The sequence below is a fragment of the Phyllobates terribilis genome, unplaced genomic scaffold (assembly GCF_046119375.1).
Source record: "Phyllobates terribilis strain yellow unplaced genomic scaffold, ASM4611937v1 Scaffold_99__1_contigs__length_5935540, whole genome shotgun sequence".
Taxonomy (NCBI): Eukaryota; Metazoa; Chordata; class Amphibia; order Anura; family Dendrobatidae; genus Phyllobates; species Phyllobates terribilis.
The window spans coordinates 5,227,775-5,254,957 of record NW_027362859.1 but is presented as its reverse complement, the minus strand read 5'-3'; the positions used below and the strand labels follow the sequence as shown (position 1 = coordinate 5,254,957).

Below are 27,183 nucleotides of genomic sequence, written 5' to 3'. Positions count from 1 at the left end.
GAGAGCAGAGGAGATGAAGGGACTGCGGGCAGAGGATGACACAGAGGAGGAGGGGGACATGGATGAAGGAGCTGCTGCGGAGTACAGTGCAGGAAGGGAGCAGGGCTGAGGCTGGAGAGCTGAGGAGATGAAGGGACTGCGGGCAAAGGATGACACAGAGAGGAGGAGGGGGCCATGGATGAAGGGGCTGCTGCGGAGTACAGTGCAGGACGGGAGCAGGGCTGAGGCTGGAGAGCAGAGGAGATGAAGGGACTGCGGGCAAAGGATGACACAGAGAGGAGGAGGGGGCCATGCATGAAGGGGCTGCTGCGGAGTACAGTGCAGGACGGGAGCAGGGCTGAGGCTGGAGAGCTGAGGAGATGAAGGGACTGCGGGCAAAGGATGACACAGAGAGGAGGAGGGGGCCATGGATGAAGGGGCTGCTGCGGAGTACAGTGCAGGACGGGAGCAGGGCTGAGGCTGGAGAGCAGAGGAGATGAAGGGACTGCGGGCAGAGGATGACACAGAGAGGAGGAGGGGGCCATGGATGAAGGGGCTGCTGCGGAGTACAGTGCAGAACGGGAGCAGGGCTGAGGCTGGAGAGCAGAGGAGATGAAGGGACTGCGGGCAAAGGATGACACAGAGAGGAGGAGGGGGCCATGGATGAAGGGGCTGCTGCGGAGTACAGTGCAGGACGGGAGCAGGGCTGAGGCTGGAGAGCAGAGGAGATGAAGGGACTGCGGGCAGAGGATGAGACAGAGAGGAGGAGGGGGCCATGGATGAAGGGGCTGCTGCGGAGTACAGTGCAGGACGGGACCAGGGCTGAGGCTGGAGAGCAGAGGAGATGAAGGGACTGCGGGCAGAGGATGACACAGAGAGGAGGAGGGGGCCATGGATGAAGGGGCTGCTGCGGAGTACAGTGCAGGACGGGAGCAGGGCTGAGGCTGGAGAGCAGAGGAGATGAAGGGACTGCGGGCAGAGGATGACACAGAGAGGAGGAGGGGGCCATGGATGAAGGGGCTGCTGCGGAGTACAGTGCAGGACGGGAGCAGGGCTGAGGCTGGAGAGCAGAGGAGATGAAGAGACTGCGGGCAGAGGATGACACAGAGGAGGAGGGGGACATGGATGAAGGGGCTGCTGCGGAGTACAGTGCAGGACGGGAGCAGGGCTGAGGCTGGAGAGCAGAGGAGATGAAGGGACTGCGGGCAGAGGATGACAAAGAGAGGAGGAGGGGGCCATGGATGAAGGGGCTGCTGCGGAGTACAGTGCAGGACGGGAGCAGAGCTGAGGCTGCTGAGCAGAGGAGATGAAGCGACTGCGGGCAAAGGATGACACAGAGAGGAGGAGGGGGCCATGGATGAAGGGGCTGCTGCGGAGTACAGTGCAGGACGGGAGCAGGGCTGAGGCTGGAGAGCAGAGGAGATGAAGAGACTGCGGGCAGAGGATGACACAGAGGAGGAGGAGGCCATGGATGAAGGGGCTGCTGCGGAGTACAGTGCAGGACGGGAGCAGGGCTGAGGCTGGAGAGCAGAGGAGATGAAGGGACTGCGGGCAGAGGATGACACAGAGAGGAGGAGGGGGCCATGGATGAAGGGGCTGCTGCGGAGTACAGTGCAGGACGGGAGCAGGGCTGAGGCTGGAGAGCTGAGGAGATGAAGGGACTGCGGGCAAAGGATGACACAGAGAGGAGGAGGGGGCCATGGATGAAGGGGCTGCTGCGGAGTACAGTGCAGGACGGGAGCAGGGCTGAGGCTGGAGAGCAGAGGAGATGAAGGGACTGCGGGCAGAGGATGACACAGAGGAGGAGGGGGACATGGATGAAGGGGCTGCTGCGGAGTACAGTGCAGGACGGGAGCAGGGCTGAGGCTGGAGAGCAGAGGAGATGAAGGGACTGCGGGCAGAGGATGACACAGAGAGGAGGAGGGGGCCATGGATGAAGGGGCTGCTGCGGAGTACAGTGCAGGACGGGAGCAGGGCTGAGACTGGAGAGCAGAGGAGATGAAGGGACTGCGGGCAAAGGATGACACAGACAGGAGGAGGGGGCCATGGATGAAGGGGCTGCTGCGGAGTACAGTGCAGGACGGGAGCAGGGCTGAGGCTGGAGAGCAGAGGAGATGAAGAGACTGCGGGCAGAGGATGACACAGAGAGGAGGAGGGGGCCATGGATGAAAGGGCTGCTGCGGAGTACAGTGCAGGACGGGAGCAGGGCTGAGGCTGGAGAGCAGAGGAGATGAAGGGACTGCGGCCAGAGGATGACACAGAGAGGAGGAGGGGGCCATGGATGAAGGGGCTGCTGCGGAGTACAGTGCAGGACGGGAGCAGGGCTGAGGCTGGAGAGCAGAGGATATGAAGGGACTGCAAGCAGAGGATGACACAGAGGAGGAGGGCGCCATGGATGAAGGGGCTGCTGCGGAGTACAGTGCAGGACGGGAGCAGGGCTGAGGCTGGAGAGCAGAGGAGATGAAGGGACTGCGGGCAAAGGATGACACAGAGGAGGAGGGGGCCATGGATGAAGGGGCTGCTGCGGAGTACAGTGCAGGACGGGAGCAGGGCTGAGGCTGGAGAGCAGAGGAGATGAAGGGACTGCGGGCAAAGGATGACACAGAGAAGAGGAGGAGGCCATGGATGAAGGAGCTGCTGCGGAGTACAGTGCAGGACAGGAGCAGAGCTGAGGCTGGAGAGCAGAGGAGATGAAGGGACTGCGGGCAGAAGATGACACAGAGGAGGAGGGGGCCATGGATGAAGGGGCTGCTGCGGAGTACAGTGCAGGACAGGAGCAGGGCTGAGGCTGGAGAGCTGAGGAGATGAAGGGACTGCGGGCAAAGGATGACACAGAGGAGGAGGGCGCCATGGATGAAGGGGCTGCTGCAGAGTACAGTGCAGGACGGGAGCAGGACTGAGGCTGGAGAGCAGAGGAGATGAAGGGACTGCGGGCAGAGGATGACACAGAGAGGAGGAGGGCGCCATGGATGAAGGGGCTGCTGCGGAGTACAGTGCAGGACGGGAGCAGGGCTGAGGCTGGAGAGCAGAGGAGATGAAGGGACTGCGGGCAAAGGATGAGACAGAGAGGAGGAGGGGGCCATGGATGAAGGGGCTGCTGCGGAGTACAGTGCAGGACAGGAGCAGGGCTGAGGCTGGAGAGCTGAGGAGATGAAGGGACTGCGGGCAGAGGATGACACAGAGAGGAGGAGGGGGCCATGGATGAAGGGGCTGCTGCGGAGTACAGTTTAGGACGGGAGCAGAGCTGAGGCTGCTGAGCAGAGGAGATGAAGGGACTGCGGGCAAAGGATGACACAGAGAGGAGGAGGGGGACATGGATGAAGGGGCTGCTGCGGAGTATAATGCAGGACGGGAGCAGGGCTGAGGCTGGAGAGCAGAGGAGATGAAGGGACTGCGGGCAAAGGATGACACAGAGGAGGAGGGGGCCATGGATGAAGGGGCTGCTGCGGAGTACAGTGCAGGACGGGAGCAGGGCTGAGGCTGGAGAGCAGAGGAGATGAAGGGACTGCAGGCAGAGGATGACACAGAGAGGAGGAGGGCGCCATGGATGAAGGGGCTGCTGCAGAGTACAGTGCAGGACGGGAGCAGGGCTGAGGCTGGAGAGCAGAGGAGATGAAGGGACTGCGGGCAGAGGATGACACAGAGAGGAGGAGGGCGCCATGGATGAAGGGGCTGCTGCGGAGTACAGTGCAGGACGGGAGCAGGGCTGAGGCTGGAGAGCAGAGGAGATGAAGGGACTGCGGGCAAAGGATGACACAGAGAGGAGGAGGAGGCCATGGATGAAGGGGCTGCTGCGGAGTACAGTGCAGGACGGTAGCAGGGCTGAGGCTGGAGAGCAGAGGAGATGAAGGGACTGCGGGCAGAGGATGACACAGAGGAGGAGTGGGCCATGGATGAAGGGGCTGCTGCGGAGTACAGTGCAGGACGGGAGAAGAGCTGAGGCTGCTGAGCAGAGGAGATGAAGGGACTGCAAGCAGAGGATGACACAGAGAGGAGGAGGGGGCCATGGATGAAGGGGCTGCTGCGGAGTACAGTGCAGGACGGGAGCAGGGCTGAGGCTGGATAGCAGAGGAGATGAAGGGACTGCGGGCAAAGGATGAGACAGAGAGGAGGAGGAGGCCATGGATGAAGGGGCTGCTGCGGAGTACAGTGCAGGACGGGAGCAGGGCTGAGGCTGGAGAGCAGAGGAGATGAAGGGACTGCGGGCAAAGGATGAGACAGAGAGGAGGAGGGGGCCATGGATGAAGGGGCTGCTGCGGAGTACAGTGCAGGACGGGAGCAGGGCTGAGGCTGGAGAGCAGAGGAGATGAAGGGACTGCGGGCAGAGGATGACAGAGAGGAGGAGGGGGCCATGGATGAAGGGGCTGCTGCGGAGTACAGTGCAGGACGGGAGCAGGGCTGAGGCTGGAGAGCAGAGGAGATGAAGGGACTGCGGGCAAAGGATGAGACAGAGAGGAGGAGGGGGCCATGGATGAAGGGGCTGCTGCGGAGTACAGTGCAGGACGGGAGCAGGGCTCAGGCTGGAGAGCTGAGGAGATGAAGGGACTGCGGGCAGAGGATGAGACAGAGAGGAGGAGGGGGCCATGGATGAAGGGGCTGCTGCGGAGTACAGTGCAGGACGGGAGCAGGGCTGAGGCTGGAGAGCAGAGGAGATGAAGGGACTGCGGGCAGAGGATGACAGAGAGGAGGAGGGGGCCATGGATGAAGGGGCTGTTGCGGAGTACAGTGCAGGACGGGAGCAGGGCTGAGGCTGGAGAGCAGAGGAGATGAAGGGACTGCGGGCAAAGGATGACACGTGGAGCTAGAGAGGAGGGGAACAGCGGCAGGTCAGGTGGAGGCAGGCAGGGAAGTAGAAGAGTAGAGCGTGCAAGCACTGCCATTTTGCGATGACCTCCACCCTCCTCCTGCTATGCATGCTGGACACGAGTGCCAGCATGGCGTTATGATGACATTGGATACACAGACATCCCTGTATGCACCTGTGTGCACCCGGCGGCAGGGCTCTTTGAAGTGCGGGGCGACCACACTGATATGATTATATCAGTGCTGGTGTCTGGACCCCTGCAGGCAGCGGCTATTGCCAGGACAAGGATCTCTTTGATCCTTTTATCCTAGCAGTGTGACTCTCTACTGACATGGTAATTAACCATGTCAGCCTATAGTCACAGGCAATAGATGGACAGCTGTCCATCTTCTTTTGACATGCCCAGACTTTTCTTGTCCTGGGCATATCTGAACAGTGGGGGGATTATTATAAAGGGGGCCAACTATGTATGTGTGGAGGCACAATTATATTTATGTGCATGTGGACATATATAAGTGTGGGGACACATGGGGACATAGGCACATAAGGCAATACACTGTGTGCCAAATTATTAGGCAAATGAGTATTTTGATCACATGATATTTTTTATACATGTTGTCCTACTCCAAGCTGCATAGGCTTGAGAGCCAACTACCAATTAAGTAAATCTGGTGATGTGCATCTCTGTAATGAGGAGGGGGTGCTGACTAATGACATCAACACCCTATATGAGGTGTGCTTAATTATTAGGCAACTTCCTTTCCTTTGGCAAAATGGGTCAGAAGAGAGATTTGACAGGCTCTGAAAAGTCCAAAATTGTGAGATGTCTTGCAGAGGGATGCAGCAGTCTTGAAATTTCCAAACTTTTGAAGCGTGATAACCGAACAATCATGGGTTTCATGGCAAATAGCCAACAGGGTCGCAAGAAGCGTGTTGGCCAAAAAAGGCGCAAAATAACTGCCCATGAATTGAGGAAAATCAAGCGTGAAGCTGCCAAGATGCCATTCGCCACCAGTTTTGCCATATTTCAGAGCTGCAACGTGTGCGATACTCAGGGACATGGCCACGGTAAGGAAGGCTGAAAAACGACCACTTTTGAACAAGAAACATAAGATAAAATGTCAAGAATGGGCAAAGAAATATCTTGACTGATCTTTCAAAGGTTTTATGGACTGATGAAATGAGAGTGACTCTGGATGGATCAGTAAAGGGCAAAGAACTCCACTCCGACTCAGACACCAGAAAGGTGTAGGTGGGGTACTGGTATGGGCTGGTATCATCAAAGATGAACTTGCGGGACCTTTTCGGGTTGAGGATGGAGTGAAGCTCAACTCCCAGACCTACTGCCAGTTTCTGGAAGACAACTTCTTCAAGCAGTGGTACAGGAAGAAGTCGGTATCGTTCAAGAAAAACATGATTTTCATGCAGGACAATGCTCCATCACATGCATCCAACTACTCCACGACGTGGCTGGCCAGTAAAGGTCTAAAAGAAGAAAAAATAATGACATGGCCCCCTTGTTCACCTGATCTGAACCCCATAGAGAACCTGTGGTCCATCATAAAATGTGAGATCTACAGGGAGGGAAAACAGTACACCTCTCGGAACAGTGTCTGGGAGGCTGTGGTGGCTGCTGCATGCAATGTTGATCGAAAACAGATCAAGCAACTGACAGAATCTATGGATGGAAGGCTGTTGAGTCTCATCATAAAGAATGGTGGCTATACTGATCACTATTTTTTTGTTTTTGCATGTCAGAAATGTTTATTTCTAAATTTTGTGCACTGATATTGGTTTTCCTGGTGAAAATAAACAAGTGAGGTGGGATTATATTTGGTTTTTATTAAGTTTCCTAATAATTCTGCACAGTAATAGTTACTTGCACAAACAGATATCCTCCTAAGAGAGCAAAATCTAAAAAAAAAAACACTCCAACTTCCAAAAATATTAAGCTTGGATATTTATGAGTCTTTTGGGTTGATTGAGAACATAGTTGTTGATCAATAATAAAAATAATCCTCTAAAATACAACTTGCCTAATAATTCGGCACGCAGTGTATATGCACATGCATATACAGGTACTTCTCACTAAATTAGAATATCAAAAAGTTACTTTATTTCAGTTCTTCAATACAAAAAGTGAAACTCATATTATATAGCGTCATTACAAACAGAGTGATCTATTTCAAATGTTTATTTCAGTTAAGGTTGATTATGGCTTACAGCCAATGAAAACACACAAGTCATTATCTCAGTAAATTAGAATATTTTATAACACCAGCTTGAAAAATTATTTTAAAATCTGAATTGTTGGCCTACTGAAATGTATGTTCAGTAAATGCACTCAATACTTGGTCGGGGCTCCTTTTGCATCAATGCGGCGTGGCATGGAGGCGATCAACTGTGACACTGCTGAGGTGTTATGGAAGCCCAAGTTGCTTTGATAGCAGCCTTCAGCTCATCTGCATTGTTGCGTCTGGGGTCTTTCATCTTCTTCTTGACAATACCCCATAGATTCTCTATAGGGTTAAGGTCAGAAGAGTTTGCTGACCAATCAAGCCCAGTGATACTGTTGTTTGTGAACCAGGTATTGGTACTTTTGGCAGTGTGGACAGTTACCAAATCCTGCTGGAGAATGAAATTTCGATCTCCAAAATGCTTGTCAGCGGAGGGAAGCTTGAACTGCTCTAAAATTTCCTGGTAGACGGCTGCGCTGACTTTGGTCTTGATAAAACACAGTGGACCTTCGCCAGCAGATGACATGGCTCCCCAAACCATCACTAATTGTGGAAACTTCACACTAGACCTCAAGCAGCTTGGATTGTGACCTCTCCATTCTTCCTCCAGACTCTGGGACCTTGATTTCCAACACCTTGGAACACTGAGCAAAAGTCCAGGTCTTTTTCTCCTTGGCCCAGGTAAGACGCTTCTGGCGTTGTCTGTTGGTCATGAGTGGCTTGACACAAGGAATGCGACACTTGTAGCCCATGTCCTGGATACGTTTGTGTGTGGTGGCTCTTGAAACAATGACTCCAGCAGCAGTCCACTCCTTGGGAATCTCCCCCACATTTTTGAATGGCCTTTTCTCAACAATCCTTTCAAAGTTGTGGTTATCCCGGTTGCTTGTGCACCTTTTTCTACCACACTTTTTCCTTCCACTCAACTTTCCATTAATATGCTTGGATACAGCACTCTGTGAACAGCCAGCTTCTTTAGCAATGACCTTTTGTGGCTTAGCCTCCTTGTGTGGTGTGTCAATGACTGCCTTCTGGACATCTGTCAAGTCAGAAGTTTTCCCCATGATTGTGGAGCCTACTGAAACAGACTAAGGGACCTTTTTAAATGCTTAGGAAGCCTTTGCAGATGTTTTTTTGTTAATTATTCTAATTTTCTGAGATAATGACTTTTTTTGTGTTTTCATTGGCTTTAAGCCATAATCATCAACATTAACAGAACTAAACAATTGAAATAGATCACTCTGTTTGTAATGACTCTATATAATGAGTTTCCTTTTTTTTTTATTGAAGAACTGAAATAAATTGACTTTTTGATGATATTCTAGTGAGATGCACCTGTGTATATATATGAATTCGCATACATGGTAGTATGAAAAAACATACAGTACAGACCAAAAGTTTGGACACACCTTCTCATTTAAATATTTTTCTGTATTTTCATGACTATGAAAATTGTACATTCACACTGAAGGCATCAAAACTATGAATTAACACATGTGGAATTATATACTTAACAAAAAAGTGTGAAACAACTGAAAATATGTCTTATATTCTAGGTTCTTCAAAGTAGCCACCTTTTGCTTTCATGACTGCTTTGCACACTCTTGGCATTCTCTTGATGATCTTCAAGAGGTAGTCACCGGAAATGGTTTTCACTTCACAGGTGTGCACTGTCAGGTTTAATAAGTGGGATTTCTTGCCTTATAAATGGGGTTGGGACCATCAGTTGTGTTGTGCAGAAGTCTGGTGGATACACAGCTGATAGTCCTACTGAATAGACTGTTAGAATTTGTATTATGGCAAGAAAAAAGCAGCTAAGTAAAGAAAAACGATTGGCCATCATTACTTTAAGAAATGAAGGTCAGTCAGTGTGAAAAATTGGGCAAACTTTGAAAGTGTCCCCAAGTGCAGTTGCAAAAACCATCAAGCGCTACAAAGAAACTGGCTCACATGAGGACCGCCCCTGGAAAGGAAGACCAAGAGTCACCTCTGCTTCTGAGGATAAGTTTATCCGAGTCACCAGCCTCAGAAATCGCAGGTTAACAGCAGCTCAGGTTAGAGACCAGGTCAATGCCACACAGAGTTCTAGCAGCAGACACACCTCTTCAACAACTGTTAAGAGGAGACTTTGTGCAGCAGGCCTTCATGGTAAAATAGCTGCTAGGAAACCACTGCTAAGGACAGGCAACAAGCAGAAGAGACTTGTTTGGGCTAAAGAACACAAAGAATGGACATTAGACCAGTGGAAATCTGTGCTTTGGTCTGATGAGTTCAAATTTGAGATCTTTGGTTCCAACCACCGTGTGTTTGTGCGATGCAGAAAAGGTGAATGGATGGACTCTACATGCCTGGTTCCCACCGTGAGGCATGGAGGAGGAGGTGTGATGGTGTGGGGGTGCTTTGCTGGTGACACTGTTGGAGATTTATTCAAAATTGAAGGAATACTGAACCAGCATGGCTACCACAGCATCTTGCAGCGGCATGCTCTTCCATCCGGTTTGCGTTTAGTTGGACCATCATTCATTTTTCAACAGACAATGACCCCAAACACACCTCCAGGCTGTGTAAGGGCTATTTGACCAAGAAGGAGAGTGATGGGGTGCTACGCCAGATGACCTGGCCTCCACAGTCACCAGACCTGAACCCAATCGAGATGGATTGGGGTGAGCTGGACCGCAGAGTGAAGGCAACAGGGCAAACAAGTGCTAAGCACATCTGGGCACTCCTTCAAGATTGTTGGAAGACCATTTCTGGTGACTACCTCTTGAAGCTCATCAAGAGAATGCCAAGAGGGTGCAAAGCAGTCATCAAAGCAAAGGGTGGTTACTTTGAAGAACCTAGAATATAAGACATATTTTCAGTTGTTTCACACTTTTTTGTTAAGTATATAATTCCACATGTGTTAATTCATAGTTTTGATGCCTTCAGTGTGAATGTACAATTTTCATAGCATAGTCATGAAAATACGGAAAATCTTTAAATGAGAAGGTATGTCCAAACTTTTGGTCTACTAATATATATATATATATATATATATATATATGTGCATACATATTTTAGGACACTTATCTTTACACTCTTTCCTCAGTTCGAAATGTAATTAAGAAATGGCAGTTAACAGCAACAGCAAGGAAGACCAAGCTAAATTTCAGTGAGAGCTGCTCGTAGGATTGCTGGAGAGGCAAATCAGAAACCCCCCTTGACTGCAAAAGACCTTCAGAAAGATATAGAAGATTCTTTAGTTGTTGCACATTTTTCAACTGTTCAGAGACACCTGCTCAAATATGGCCTTCATGAAAGAGTCATCAGAAGAAAACCTCTCCTGAGTCCTCACCATAAAATTCTGTGTCAGAAGTATGCAAAACAACATCTAAATAAGCCTGATGCATTTTGGAAACATGTTCTGTGGACTGATGAAGTTAAAATAAAACTCTTTGGCCACAATGATCAAAGGTATATGTGGAGAAAAAAGGGCACAGAATTTCAAGAAAAGAACACCTTGCCAACCATTAAGCCTGGAGGTGGATCAATCATGCTTTAGGGTTGTGTTGCAGCCAATGGCATGGGATTATTTCATGTGTAGAGAGAAGAATGGATTCAATGAAGTTTCAACAAATTCTTAATGCAATAACACCATCTGTAAAAAAAGCTGATGTTGAAAAGAGGATGGCTTCTTCAAATGGATAATGGATTCTAAACACATTTCAAAATCCACAATAGACAACCTCAAAGGCACAAGATGAAGGTTTTACAATGGCCCTTGCAGTCCTCTGATCTGAACATAATTGAAAATCTGTGGCTAGACCTCAAAATAGCAGTGCATGCAAGACGACCCAGGAATCTCACAAAACTGGAAGAATTTTCCAAGGAAGAATGGATGAAAATCCCTCAAACAAGAATTTAAAACCTCTTGTCTGGTTACAAAAAGCGTTTACAAGCTGTGATACTTGCAAAAGGTGGTGCTACTAGGTACTAACCAATCAGGGTGTCCAAACTTTTGCATCGGCCCATTTTCCGTTTTGTAATTTTGACCATGGATGTTTCAACCTTTACATGCCACTGTGAGTAAAGGGAATTAAGGAAGGATTCCTTATCTTAGACAAACAAGGGCTGTAACGACACATCTCAACCTGTATGGTCCTCACAGGGATGATGGACCTTCCCATAATGGCTTGCTATACTGTTGTAGCTTTTAACAAAAGTTATGTAACGCCACATGTAACCATAAAGTTCTTGACTGCATAATTCAGGAGAAATATTCATAAAGTGTTGTGCCTGTTATCTGATATATATACTTGTCATCAAGTTCTTGTTAAGTAAAGTAAAGTTTATTTTTGGACTTTGGTCTCCTTCATTTATCTCCATACCATCTGGACTGGGCCTGCCAAGTACAGTGGCAGCATACGGTCTTCAGAGTCGGGAAATATGACTCCACCAAATTAAAGTCTGTGTTGCAATGCGGCATTGGTGGATGGAACAAGACATGATGTCTCAGATGTGCTCGATTGGATTCAGGTCTGGGGAATGGACAGGCCATTCCAAAGCATCAATGCCTTCATCATGCAGGAACTGCTGACACACTCCAGCCACATGAGGTCTGGCATTGTCCTGCATTAGGAGGAATCCAGGGCCAACCGCACCAGCATATGGTCTCACAAGGGGTCTGAGGATCTCATCTCGGTAACTAATGGCAGTCAGGCTACCTCTGGCGAGCACATAGAAGACTATGTGGCCCTACAAGGAAATGCTTCCCCACACCATTATTGACTCACTGCCAAACCGGTCATGCTGGAGAACGTTCTCCACAGCATCTCCAGACTCTGTCACGTCTGTCACATGTGTGCAGTGTGAACCTGCTCTCATCCGTGAAGAACACAAGACGTCAATGTGGAATCTGCCAATCTTGGTGTTCTCTGGCAAATGCCAATGACCCTTTACCATGTTGTACTAGAAGCACAACACCTACTTGTGGACTTCAAGCCTTCATACCACCCTCATGGAATCTGTTTCTGACAGTTTGAGCTGACAAATGTTAGTGGCCTGTTGAAGGTCATTTTGCAGGGATCTTGCACTGCTCCTCCTGTTCCTCCTTGCACAAAGGAGGAGGTAGCGGTCCTGATGCTGGGTTGTTGCCCTCCTACGGCCCCCTCCACATCTCCTCGTGTACTGACCTGTCTCCTGGTACAGTATATGCTCCATGCTTTGGACACTGTGCTGACACACAGTTACCCTTCTTGCCACAGCTCTCATTAATGTGCCATCCTGGATGAGCTGCACTACATGAGCAACTTCTGTGGGTTGTAGACACCGCCTCATGCTACTGTACCTCTAGGGGTGAGAGCAATGATAAAATGCAAAAGTGACCAAAACAGCCAAAAAGGATGAGAACAGAGAAATGTTTTGCAGAACCACTCCTTTATTGGGGGTATCTTGCTAATTGCCTATCATTTCTACCAGTTGTCTGTTCCATTTACACAACAGCAGGAGAAATTGATTCACAATCAGTGTTGCTTCATAACTGGACAGGTTGATTTCACAGAAGTGTGATTGACTTGGAGTTACATTGTGATGTTTAAGTGTTCCCTTTACATTTTTGAGTAGTGTACTTAACAGCCCCATACATGAGATAAGTGTTGGTTGAACGGTCATTTGGCAGATGGCTATTTTTCCCGACTCCCCCATACACACAAATATTCCAGCTTTCTTGGGGTCTGTATGAGAGAGTCACCTCCAGACTCCTCTAGCGGAGCATTATCTACAGGAAAAACAAACAATTAGCCTCCAAAATTGAGGATGCCAGATCCTTCTCTGCCCTGACATCATCTGTCGCGAGGCCCCCAAATACATTATATAGTCAGCCAACCCCCAATTCATTACATGCAACTTTAGTCTAATGTATATGGGGGCTTTAAAATGTAACTCATTTGACGCTGCCTCTGTCCCGGCCTAATAGACTTTCGTACATTGCAGGTTAAGACACCATTATTAGGTATTTAAGTATCATAGTAACTAGGCAGCCTTATACTATCGAGTACTTGGGGGAGGAGGGGCATTCAGCTGAACTCTGTCACACCTTCCGAGATGCCATGTTTGCTTTTGACAGCAGCAAGTGGTTAAACTGCCAGGGTTGGTGTAGCAGCCGTACCTGTGCCATCCCTGCGGTGAACATCTATGTTCTGCTGCTCAAAGGATTTAATTATTTTAAAACAAATGTTTAATGTGTTAGAAAATAACAAAATTTGTCTTATGCTGTTTGCTTGTTTTTTCTTTTTATAAGAATTGTTGGTGCCAATTTTCTTTTGAAAAATTTTAATTTCTGCTTTTTTTCTGGTGTTTTTCTTGTAATATAGGAAAGCCTAAGGCCAGAAATAAACCCCATAAAAAACTGTACATGGAGACTTTGGTATCAAATAATTTCTGTCCGCGATATTTGTGTAAACAAAAAAGGTTTTCTAAATACATCAAAGTTCTGTGTGTGAATCAGACATGAGATCTAACGTGATAGAAGATTACAGTCTGGGGAAGACGGGAAACATTCATATAGACGGCCGGTGGTGATGTAGTCAGTGACGGACTCTGGCCAAATATGTTTCTGGAGCCGTAGTAGAAGATGAAGATGTCGTCATCATCATGAAGTAGTTATTTCTCATGTCACGTGTAATGAATATCTCCTGCAGTATTGCTAATGCCGATTCCAGTGTCCATAAATGAGATGACAATTAGCAATAAGGAAGATGAGTCTATAAGAAACGTGTTCAGCTGCAGACTCCGAGGAAGAAACTGCTTGTTGGCTGTGTTCTAAAATATATTTGTTTTATTAGCAGATATAAAGAAGAAAACTAAATAGTGTAAAATAATAAATCTCCTCATATGTTTCCCTAATTATCTCCAGTAATTGTATTATTAAACAGGATTTTTATGATGTTACATCTACTTATCTTCTTTTCCTTCAGGTCTCTACAATATTCGATCTGCTTAGTGACAATCTTCTATATAAGAGAATTTTCCTTATGGACCCATCAAAACTGGATATGGATAAGGACAAGATGGCAGAGAAAATATTACACCTCACCCTAGAGATCCTCTTCCGGCTTACTGGAGAGGTGAGAGATTCTGATGACGTCACATTACATCATTCTTATCTATGGGAATAACAGATGGACAGAACTGGAGAGGTGAGGACTCTGGAAATGTCTGGAGGGAGATTTATTAATGTGTGTCTCCATAATCAGGATTACACAGTAGTGAAGAAGACCTCTAGTGAGCGCTGTCAGGACCCTGTGTCTGAGGAATGGGCGAGACCCCTGAGCCCAATCACAGGACCTCCATCTCACCCCCTGATACATGAGGTCATCAATGACCAGAAGATCCTAGAACTCACCTACAAGATGATTGAGCTACTGACTGGAGAGGTGACACTGCTGGGACATTATACAGTAACGCTATGAAGGGATTGCAGTGATGACATTATTATTGTATGTGTCAGGTTCCTATAAGGTGTCAGGACGTCACCATCTATTTCTCTATGGAGGAGTGGGAGTATTTAGAGGGACACAAAAATCTGTACAAAGACATCATGATGGAGGTTCCCCAGCCCCTCACATCTCCAGGTAATAGACAGGACTAAATACACACGGCCTATAATTATCTGTATGTAAAGAATGAATTCAGTCCCTGTATGTGTTTCCTCCAGATCTATCCATTAAGAGGACAACACCAGAGAGATGTCCCCGTCCTCTTCTTCCACAGGACTGTAAACAAGAAGATCCCAATGTTCCTCAGGATCATCAGGTAGATGGAGAGAAGGTGTCATGAGATCTCCCCTATGATGTGTAGACGGCTGTGAAGGTCTTGTGCTCAGTCTTGTTTTATCCACCAGTATTATATGCAGGGCCGGCGTCAGCACCCAGCACACCCAGGCAAATGCCGGGGCCCTGAGCAGGCGGAGGGACCCACTCGCCGTCGGGCTCCCCGCTGCCCTATGGGAGCCGTGAACGGAGGAGAGCGGTGTCAGCGCCTGCTCTCCCCCCGCTTGCTCAGGGCCCCGGCACAATACTTACCCCTCCCCTTGCCTCCGCAGCAGCTCCTGCATCCTCCGCAGCTGCTGCACTGTGGCGTCTCAGGTCAGAGGGCGCGGTGATGTCTCAGGTCAGAGGGCCCGGTGACATCTTTACACCGCACTCTCTCCTGCGCAGTCACAGCGCAGAGCGGGATGAGGCCGGTGACGCAGGAGTCCGAAGCAGCGGCCGCAGGTGAGGAGTGAGGTGTGTATTTGATTTTTTTTTTTAATTGAATGGAGGCCTGTGGCAGTATAAGGGAGGGGGGTGAGGTGGGGGTGTGTGACATCCTGCATGGGGCATTATATGGGGAGGGTGAGGTGGGGGTGTGTGACATCCTGCATGGGGCATTATATGGGGAGGGTGAGGTGGGGGTGTGTGACATCCTGCATGGGGCATTATATGGGGGGGGTGAGGTGGGGGTGTGACATCCTGCATGGGGCATTATATGGGGGGCTGAGGTGGGTGTGTGTGACATCCTGCATGGGGCATTATATGGGGAGGGTGAGGTGGGGGTGTGTGACATCCTGCATGGGGCATTATGTGGGGGGGGTGAGGTGGGGGTGTGTGACAACCTGCATGAGGCATTATATGGGGGGGTGAGGCGGGGGTGTGTGACATCCTGCATGGGGCATTATATGGGGGGGTGAGGTGGGGGTGTGTGACATCCTACATGGGGCAATATATAGGGGGGTGAGGTGGGGCTGTGTGACATCCTGCATGGGGCATTATATGGGGGGTGAGGTGGGTGTGTGTGACATCCTGCATGGGGCATTATATGGGGAGGGTGAGGTGGGGGTGTGTGACATCCTGCATGGGGCATTATATGGGGGGGGTGAGGTGGGGGGGTGACATCCTGCATGGGGCATTATATGGGGAGGGTGAGGTGGGGGTGTGTGACGTCCTGCATGGGGCATTATGTGGGGGGGGTGAAATGGGGGGGTCTGACATCCTGCATGGGGCATTATGTGGGGGGGGTGAGGTGGGGGGGTCTGACATCCTGCATGGGGCATTATATGGGGGGGTGAGGTGGGTGTGTGTGACATCCTACATGGGGCATTATATGGGGGGGGGTGAGGTGGGGGTGTGTGACATCCTGCATGGGGCATTATAAGGGAGGGGGGTTGTGACAGCATGCATGGGGCATTATAAGAGAGGGGGTGTGTGTAACATCCTGCATGGGGCATTATAAGCGTGGGGGGTGTGTGACATCCTGCATGGGGCATTATAAGCGAGGGGGGTGAGTGACATCTTGCATGGGGCATTATAAGGGAGGGGGGTGGGTGACATCCTGCATGGGGCATTATAAGCGAGAGGGGTGTGTGACATCCTGCATGGAACATTATAAGGGGGGGGGGGTCTGACATCCTGCATGGGGCATTGTAAGTGAGGGGGGGTGACATCCTGCATGGGGCATTATAAGGGAGGGGGGGTGTGACATCCTGCATGGGGCATTATAAGGAAGGGGGGTGTATGACATCCTGCATGGGGCATTATAAGGGAGGGGGGGTGTATGACATCTTGCATGGGGCATTGTAAGGGAGGGGGTCTGTGTGACATCCTGCATGGGGTATTATAAGGGGGGGGTGACATTCTACATGGGGAATTATGTGGGGGGAACAGCCTGCGTGGGGCATTATATGGGGGGAACAGCCTGCATGGAGTGTTATATCGGGGCCAGTATCCTGCATGGAGCGTTTCATGGGGGCCAGTATTCTGTATGGAGCATTTTATGGGGGCCAGTATGGAGCATTATATGGGGGCCAGTATTCTGTATGGAGCGTTATATAGGGGCCAGTATCCTGTATGGAGCGTTATATGGGGGCCAGTATCCTGTATGGAGCGTTGTATGGGGGCCAGTATTCTGTATGGAGCGTTATATGGGGACCAGTACCTGTATGGAGGGTTATATGGGCGCCAGTATTCCGTATGGAGCGTTATATGGGGACCAGTATTCCGTATGGAGCTTTATATGGGGGCCAGAATTCTGTATGGAGCATTTTATGGGGGCCAGTATTCTGTATGGAGCATTATATGGGGGCCAGTATTCTGTATGGAGCGTTATATGGGGGCCAGTATCCTGTATGGAGGGTTATATGGGCGCCAGTATTCCGTATGGAGCGTTATATGGGGACCAGTATTCTGTATGGAGTGTTATATGGGGGCCAGTATTCCTTATAGAGCTTTATATGGAGCCAGTATTCTGTATGGAGCATTTTATGGGGGCCAGTATTCTGTATGGAGCGTTATATGGGGGCCAGTATCCTGTATGGAGCATTTTATGGGGGCCAGTATACTGTGTGGAGAGATTCACTGTTTTCTGAGCTATTGTGGAATTTACAATAGATATCACTCATGTAATGTAAGAAGTGAAATCTTCGGCATTGTACTATATATATATTTCTCTGCGGTATCTGTGCATCATGAATCGTGGTATGTGTTAAAGGGGCCCACTGAGACTCTTTCCCCCGGGGCCCAGAAAAACCTGGAGCCGGCCCTGATTATATGTTTTATATTTGTGTAATGAGAACGGTGGAGATGGCAGGATTAGAGCTGATCATAGATGGGACTTCTCCATCTGTTTGTGACTTTTACAATATTTGTTTCAGGGTGAAGATCTGACCCATATTAATACTACAGAGACATATGTGAGGGGTGATGAGCGGTGTAAAGAGGAGATTCCTACATATGACTACCCAGGTGAGTAGTAACCACTAAATGCAGAGAAGTCACAGATTCTTCTCAGTCACCGGCTGTGGCTGCTTTATCGGTGGTGTAGTCCGACCGTTTCACAATCGTGTGATCACCATTCTTCCTCTAGACCACAACATTCTCCCCTACACAAAACTGTTAACCCCTTTCTGACATTGTCCTTAAGGTCCCTGTGCCCTGGACCTTATGGACCAGGTACGTATTATTACTACATGGCCATCGCACCCGCACACAGGCTGTGCGGGCGCAATCTCCGCCCGTGTCAGCTGATTCTGACAGCTGACACTCGGCACGCAGTGCCCGCACCGTTCCCAGCACTTTAACCCCCTAAATGCTGCAATCGATGTGATTGCAGCATTTAGCGAGTGAGCAGAGGGACAGCAGCGGGGTCACAACATCCGGGTCATGACAACATCCGGGTCACCAGCCCCAGCAAGTTAGTTTGATCATGCGCAGTGCATGATCAAAGTAACTTGTGTCTGCAGAGCTGACAGTTTATTAGTTATAGCAGTGATCCTGCACTGCTATGTCTTATAACTGCGATCAGCCTGTTGTAAAAATATATTTAAAAGATATATTTTTGCAACATATATTAAAAATAATATATGAAAAAAACCAAAACAATAAAAGCACACATATTTGGTATTTCAGCGTCCAGACGACCTGACCTATAAAGCTGTCCCACTAGTTAACCCCTTTAGTGAACACCGTAAAAGAAAAAAAAATAAGCAAAAAACGGTGCTTTATCATCATATTGCCAAACAAAAAATGGAATAAAACGCGATAAAAAAGCCGCCATACAGCTCCATCAGACGAAAAATAAAAAAGTTATAGCTCTCAGAATAAAGCGATGCAAAAAAAAAAAAAATAATCATTTTTATTGTGTAACAGCGCCAAAACCTAAAAAACAATATAAATGTAGTGCGGCTGTAATCGTACTGACCCGAATAATAAAGCGATCTTATAAATTTTTCCACACGTGGAACGGCATAAAAAGAACTCCAATAAAACAATTCCCGAATTGGTGTTTTTTGTTTATTCTGCCTCCCAAAAATCGGAATAGAAAGCGATCAAAAAATGTCACGTGCCCAAAAATGGTACCAATAAAAACATCAACTTGTCCCGCAAAAAACAAGCTGTCACATGACTCTGTTGGCCGAACTATGGAAAAATTATAGCTCTCAAAATATGGCGATGCAAAAACTTTCTGTGCTGCTGAATGTGCTCATATGGTCCCTACAAGACCAGGTCCAGTCTTTGTGGCCAAACTTCACTTTTATGATTGATAACATTAAATGTGCAGTGAGGGCCAACTACACAAAAAACATTACACCTGTGCCATGATATATCTCTAAGCTGTGCGTGGCTGATGGCTGTAATATACATTTATTCACACCTGCAGGAGATGTGTTGGCTCCAGCCCTGGTTTCATGGATTCACTCCACGTCATAAATTCCATTATGTTTTCAATCCTAAGGAATTCAGATTACTGCACAATCTCTCCTGAAATGGGGGCGCTAATACTTTCTCTACTCTTATAGTCAGGACTCATAGTAGCCCCAATGGTCCACCATAAATTAGTGCAATTCTGGTTTAATGTTGGAGTTCTCCCCTCATACATACGTTGTTGTTGGGGATGTAACATAGAATAAAAAAATGTCTTTTTTTATAGGTTTATTCTGTATGAAAGTTTGATTTGTGGTTGCATCAGCCTGCCTCACTTATGTGAGTCTGTAACTCCCTGGTAGTCTTTAAAAAATAGATCTCCATTGTCTCTTCCAAATGCCCGAGATCTAAATTTAAGACACCTCAGCTCTGCACTATTATAAAAAGTTATTTTTAAATGTCTAATATTTCTTCTTGAAACTCATCAGACAGAAAGTATTGTCCCTTAGGCTGAGTTCACACGATGCGTTTTTAATGCGTTTCCGCGGCGTTTTTGCAGTTGCGGAAACGCATGAAAAACGCATGGTAGAAGGGCAGCAATGTTCTCCAATTGAAATCCGCATGTGCTGTGCCCATGATGCGGATTTTTCCGCAGCGTAAACGCTGCGCTCAAAAATCCGCAACATGTCAATTAATTTTGCGGAAACGCTGCTTTTTTGGCGCCATTGACTTGCATTAGACCGCATGGAATCCGCATTACTGTATATGTTGATGCGCTTTTCATGCGGTCTAATGTGCGGATAGTACCCAGGTGTGGATGAGAGGACTCTCATCCAGACCCAGGTACCATTAAAAAAAAAAGAATAAAATAAAAAATATATATATACTTACCTTCTGACGACCCGCGCAGCGCTCCTGCTTGGTTCCCGGCACTTCGCGGTTGAATGAAGAAGGACCTTCGCTGACGTCAGAGTCATGTGACGGGTCACGTGACGCTGACGTCGGCAGGTCCTTCAGTCTTCACTGCCGGTAGCCGGACCGAGCGAAGCAGGACACCGGGGGCCATCAGAGGGTAAAGTATATATTTATTTTTTATTTTTTGAAATTCACACACTATATAAATCCATGCAGTTTGCATGGATTTATATAGTGTGAAGTTGACAAGCACTTTCCAAGTGATGCTAAAATCGCTTGGGAAGCGCTTGTCAACCCGCATGCGGAAATGAAAGTGAAGACCGCTTCACATCCGCATGTCCCTGGCAGGAAACCGCATGTACAATCCGCATGTACAATCCGCATGTACAATCCGCATGTACAATCCGCATGTACAATCCGCATGCGTTTTTTCCTGCCAGGGAGATGCAGAAACGCTCAGGAAAAAATCCTGAGCATTTCTGCATCGTGTGCACATACCCTTACGATAGTTTAGATTCCCAAGAGCCACCGAGCCCCATACTCCAATTACCCCAGAGAGGTTTCACCACTAGTTACTCATTTTTCTCTGATGGAGACTGTTGAGTTTGATCATTTCAGTAGATGTGTTATTGTCTATAGTCAGTTTTTGACTATAGTAGTTAGTGCCCAAATTTCTCTGATTTAACCCCTTCCTGCAGCCAGTTTTCTGTTCCTATCAGTGCCCATTTTTCAAATCTGACATGTGTCACTTTATGTGGTGATAACTTTGAAATTCTTCTCAAAGGATAATAGGAAACAAATGGACCTTACAAATTATTTTCCTTGAATCCTACAATACCCGATATACGGTTGTACACTACTGTCTGGGCACATGGCAGGTTAAGAAGGGAAGGAGCGACATTTAGCTATTTGAATGCAGATTTTGCTGGGATAGTTTGCAGACACAATATATTGGGGACACTGTTCGTGGTCACCTGGCAGCTCAAAAGATGGCCACCACAAACAGGCTTGGCGCTATCTACTCCATTTTCCAGATCCCAGGGTTTGCCTTGCTCATCATCTTTTAACCCCTCTACATGGATTTGGACTTACACAGAGACCCCTAGGCTTGGGCCACGGTGTTACCTGCTGTTCTGTGGTGTGAGATGGGAAGAATAGTCAGATAGCCGGGTCAGAACCAGGAGGGCAGAGAACATAAAAAATCAGAAGACACAAGAGTAGTCAGTAAACGGGCCGAGGTCACAACAGAAACAAATACACAAGCCGGGAGCTGAGCACAGAGGACTGAACCAGAGGAGAACAAGGCTGTATCTGGCAGCTTCCGGCAATATGCTTCCAGCTTTAGTAGGGTGTGGTGCTTTCCAGTTGGCTGAAGTAGGGAGCAGATTACTCCAGCTGGACAGCACACACACCCATACTGCCAGACTGGATGGTACTACTGGTCCCAGGCACCCTAATCTTAGTGGCTGGACAGAGCCTGTGCCTCCCAGAGCTTCTGGTTCTGACGTCTCCTCCATCATCAGCGCCGCCTGCAGGATGAATAAGGCGGCTCCTGGTGAGAGAAGCAGACTTCGCAGGAGCAGATCCCAGAGGAGATGGGACCCACCATTTATAGAAGCCCTAATATGACAAAATGTCAGAAAAACAGAGCAGTAGAAATCCACATAAAGTGACTCCATTTTGGAAATTATAACCTTGAATGATATAATCTTTAGAAGTAGTGTGATTATTTTGATTCCACATCCTAAAAAAAAAAAGAAGAAAAGAGAGGCGCTCCTGTGTATACCCGGTGATCTTTGAGGGGAGGAAACCGGAAAATAGATTGACTAACCTTGTGTGGTTGCGCACCGCTGCAAAACCACGGATTAAGGCTCCGGCGTGAACCGCACCCCGCACGGGTCTCAGGCTGACCGGCTGACAGAATCACATGGGGTGTGACATCACCGCGGGTCCTTGTAAACGGTTAATAAGCTGATATCTGCAGCCCCCAACCGCCCACCCAAGAGGGAATCAAGAATACAAAGTTGCTGTGGATTTCAATGGGGCGCAAGGTGACGGCAGGCCGGGGTATTTGTTACTCCATCATTTTTTTTATTAATCAAATGGCTTCACAACATGTTTCGGCTAATGCCGCCTTCATCAGGTGATGGCCAATATTACCACACAAGCACTTTATATAGAAGTTTAAAGAATTAACCAGCAGGTGCCAACAATTGACCAGTTAACCCTCAAATCCCCTTTCTAAGGGCCAACCTGACTTGGCTGATAACAGAGACAAAACATCAACACTAAAATAAAACTACATGAAAAAAACTATATATACAAATAAAAGAAGAATATAAAAAGAGTAAAAGCTGCATATATTCATAATTACACTCATATTAAAAACCTAATAAAAATAAATATCCACTAGATTTTTCAATTCTACATAAATTATATAACTTACTTAATAATATTTTCAAGTCAGAGATTCAGACCTTCCGGGGATAAAGTTCCCAACTTATAGATCCAATAATTTTCCCGGTTTACCAACCTTTTCTATCTATCATGCACCGTGTCAGATATATGATCAATAATCGTAAGGTGCAGATATTTTGGATCTTTCTGATCTTCTAAGAAGTGCTTTGACAACTATGGAACAAATCTCCATTTCTAATATTCTGCCGATGTTTATTTAGCCTGGCGCGCATTGGTTGTATGGTGCGACCTACATACTGTAGGCCACATGTGCACTCCAACAAATATATCACACTAGATGGTGGCCCGATTCTAACGCATCGGGTATTCTAGAATATGTATGCGGCCGAAAGGGCGCAATCACCAAAGCAGTGTTTAAATTTGGCGGCAATATCGGTGATTGGTCGCAGGCGGCGGCCGCGACCAATCAGCAAGCCGTGTTAGTGAGGACTGGAGAGCGTGTTTAAATTTGGCACCAAAATCGCTGATTAGTCGCGGCCGGCAACCGTGACCAATCAGCAAAGCGGTGTTAAAATTTGGCGCCTATATCTCTGATTGGTCACGGCCGGTGGTCGCGACCAATCAGCAGAGCGGTATTTAAATTTGGCGCCAATAATGGTGATTAGTCGCGACCGGCAACCGCGACCAATCAGCAGAGCGGTGTTTAAATTTGGCACCAATATCGCTGCTTGGTTGCGGCCGGCCACCGCGACCAATAAGCTAAGCGGTGTTTAAATTTGGCGCCAATAATGCTGATTGGTCGCGTTCGGCGACCGCGAGCAATCAGCAGAGCGGTGTTTAAATTTGGCGCCAATACTGCTGATTGGTCGCGGCCGGCGACCGCGACCAATCAGCAGAGCGGGGTTTAAATTTGGCGCCAATACTGCTGATTGTTTGCGGGCGGCGGCCGCAACCAATCAGCGAACCGTGTTAGTGAGTACTGGAGAGTGTGTTTAAATTTGGCGCCAAAATCGCTGATTAGTCGCGGCCGGTGGTTGCGACTAATCAGCAGAGCGGTGTTTAAATTTGGCCCCAATACTGCTGATTGTTCGCTGCCGGTGACCGGGACCAATCAGCAGAGCGGTGTTTAAATTTGGCGCCAATAATGCTGATTAGTCGCGACCAGCATCCGCGACCAATCAGCAGAGCGTTGTTTAAATTTGGCGCCAATCTCGCTGATTGGTCGCGGTCGGCTGGCACCGACCAATCAGCAGAGCGTTGTTTAAATTTTGCGCCAATCTCGCTGATTGGTCACGGTCGGCTGGCGGCTGCGACCAATCAGCAGAGCGTTGTTTAAATTTGGCGCCAATAATGCTGATTGGTTGCGGCCGGCGACCGCGACCAATCAGCACAGCAGTGTTTAAATTTGTTGGCAAGATCGCTGATTGGTCGCGAGCAGCGTCCGCGACCAATCAGCACAGCAGTGTTTAAATGTGGCGCCAAGATCGGTGATTGGTCGCGGCCGCTTTTTAAATGTTGCGCCCAAATCGGTGATTGGTCGCGAGCAGCGTCCGCGACCAATCAGCACAGCAGTGTTTAAATTTGTCGGCAAGATCGCTGATTGGTCGCGAGCAGCGTCCGCGACCAATCAGCACAGCGGTGTTTAACTTTTGCGCCAAGATCACTGATTGGTCGCGCTCTCCGGCCGCAACCAATCAGCGAATCATATTGGTGAGGACCGGGGAGCGGAATCGTATTGGTGAGGACCGGGGAGCGGAGCTGCCTGTGCAGCTACTTCTGCTGCGAGAAGCCGGGAGATGAGCGACTGCTCGCAGCAGAAGTATCCCGACCAGCAGCGCCGCTCCCCGGTCCTCCCTTGACACCCTAGCCGCATGGATGTCAGCGCCGCTGCCTGTGCGGCTACTTCCGCTGCGAGAAACCGGGATATGAGTGGCTGCTCGCAGCAGAAGTATCCCGACCCGCAGCGCCGCTCCCCGGTCCTCCCTTCCGCATGGAGGTCAGCGGCGCCGGCGGTCAAAGTCCTTCTGCTGCTACTGGCCGGGAGATGAATGCCTCGTGCCGGTCATCTCCCGGCTGCATCTCCGTTCCGCAGATGAGCCGCTAACGGCCACCATCTTTTTTTCTGAAATCCCGCGTCGCTGATTGGCCTCTGCCGGACCAATGAGCGACGCGGGATTTCCTGGACAGACAGACAGATGGGATAAGACGATTATATATATAGATATGACGACTGGTAGTCTGTCCGGCATCTAATCTGAAAAGTCTCCCCCGTGGTGGGCAAACTAAAAGTTTTTGTTCCATTATTAATGATCCCACAACAGACACATCTTGATGTTCTACATCTAAAGCACCCATCCCCCCTTCCTTGGTTTATATTTTTATACTTTATATAATTCTTAGTCAATGATGTGGAGCTAGGCGCTAACACATTTTTCAGATTCTGACACCTCTAATATATAATCCTTGGTTTGGCCGGCAGTTGCTTGCCCAAAATCGGATCACCGGATAAAATGAACCAATACGTCTTCAATAGGTTATGAAGAATAACTATATTGGCTAAATGTTGTAACGAGACTATACTCAGCACTCAATGGTTTAATAGTCTCATTATTTACCACAGTGGTAGGTCCGGCCAGATTCCCCTTATTGTTTATCATTTCCAAGCATTTTTCTTGGGATAAACATTTGGCTTTCTTATATGCATCACTTAATAATTTGTCAGGATATCCCTTTTCCCTGAATCTCATCTTTAAAATCCTAGATTCATTAATAAAATCCACATCTCTACTACAATTTTTCCTAATTCTCCAATACTGTCCATAGGGAATATTACGCACCCAGGCTGGAAGATGGTTGCTATCATATGCTAGGTAACTATTCACATCCACCTGAAATGCTTGATGGTGATTATCTTTCCTTCTGGGTTTTTTTGAATCAGGACGTCAAGGAATTGAATACTTAAACTGGATATATTAGATGAAAAACTAAGACCCCGGGTATTATTATTTAATTCAGATACAAATATAGATGCTTCCTCATGGGTACCGGTCCTGACAAAGAAAAAATCATCTATAAATCTCCTAAAGAGACATATATGTCTAGTATATAGATGGGACTGTACGATGAAGACAGACTCAAACCTCCCCATAAATAAATTTGCATAGCTAGGGGCAAATCTCGTCCCCATCGCACAACCTCTCATCTGTTTATATGTGGTCCCTTCAAATGAAAAAATATTATTGTTTAAGATAAACTCAATACTTTCTAATAAGAACCTTTTCTGTTCCAAAAATATAGAGGTATCTGAACACAAATAATGATCAATAGCCTCTAAACCCAAAATATGTGTAATGTTGAAGTATAAGGAACTCACAAAAAACATAATAATGATAATCTTTTTATTTATATAGTGCCAGTATATTCCGCAGCACTTTATAACTCAGACAATTTACAGACATTATCATCACTGTCCCCATTGGGGCTCACAATCTACATTCCCTATCAGTCTTTGGAGTGTGGGAGGAAGCCGGAGAACCCGGAGGAAACCCACACAAACACCGGGAGAACATACAAACCCCTTGCAGATGTTGTCCTTGGTGGGATTTGAACCCAGGACCCCCGTGCTGCAGTGCTAACCACTGAGCCACCATTCCGCCCTCCTCCTAGGGAGGTAAATCCCTCAACAAGCTAATAAAATGTGAAGAATATTTTAAATAAGATTCAAGCCTAATCACATATTTTTGTAAAAAGAAATCGACATAATTTGATAAATTAGCTGTAATAGATTTTATCCCCGAAATGATGGGGCGACCAGGGGGATTGGTAGTACTTTTATGGATCTTGGGTCGGAAATAAAAATAAGGGGTCTGAAAAAATTATATATCCAAAAATCTTTTCTCTCTCACATCCAAGATCCCCTCCCTAAGGGCTCCCTTAGTTAAGTTTTTATATTCCATAAGATGGTGACAGAATTATCACAATCTAATTTATTATAATAATCAGTATCACTGAGTATCTGCAAACCTTCTCCAGTGTGCTAACCCCGATTCATCACCACAATACCACCGCCTTATCAGCTTCCTTAATAATTATTCCTTTATTCTTCCGTAAACTAGAGATGGCTTGTCTTTCTGGAGTCGTCAGGTTATCCCTCTTTTTAATACGAGTAAAAGTGCGAATGTCTTTTAAAATCAGTTGCTGAAAAGTCTCGAGATGACTTCCCTTATGGAGAGTAGGATAAAAATGAGATTTACCACCTAGTGGAACATGGTGGAAACCCATAGCGGGCACATGATTTTCGACTCCATTATTAGCAAGGGGTATACTGGCGTTTATTGATTTACGTTTTTCTTCAATAATAAAGTGACGTTTTAACATCAATTTCCTAAAGTACTCATTCAAATCTACATATAAATTGAAAACATTCAAACTTGAAACAGGTCAAAAAGAGAGTCCTCTACTCAATAGTGAGATCTGACCCTCAGATAAGGTGTGGTGAGACTGGTTAAAACTGCCTACCATTTTCTGCTTCTCATCTTTTTCTCTTTCCTCAATATTTACCCTAATGGCTTTGTCTTTTTAATTAGCAAATCCTACAGGGCTGCTATTTTTTGGGATGGCTCTACCTCGCCCCCTACATCCCTGATATTTCTTTTTCTTTTTGGTTGGCGAGCTT

At 47.6% G+C, this 27,183-nt stretch overlaps 1 protein-coding gene across 1 annotated transcript in view; it reads left to right on the top strand.

Moving 5' to 3' along the window:
* Positions 1-27,183, top strand: part of LOC141198716 (uncharacterized) — a 105,446-nt gene that overhangs the window by 29,452 nt on the left and 48,811 nt on the right. The window contains exons 2-6 of the mRNA XM_073663134.1: positions 13,974-14,123; positions 14,253-14,432; positions 14,507-14,630; positions 14,714-14,811; positions 17,687-17,777. Of these exons, the coding sequence (XP_073519235.1) occupies positions 14,031-14,123; positions 14,253-14,432; positions 14,507-14,630; positions 14,714-14,811; positions 17,687-17,777 (586 nt within the window). The 5' untranslated portion in view covers positions 13,974-14,030. The remainder of the gene's footprint in view (positions 1-13,973; positions 14,124-14,252; positions 14,433-14,506; positions 14,631-14,713; positions 14,812-17,686; positions 17,778-27,183) is intronic.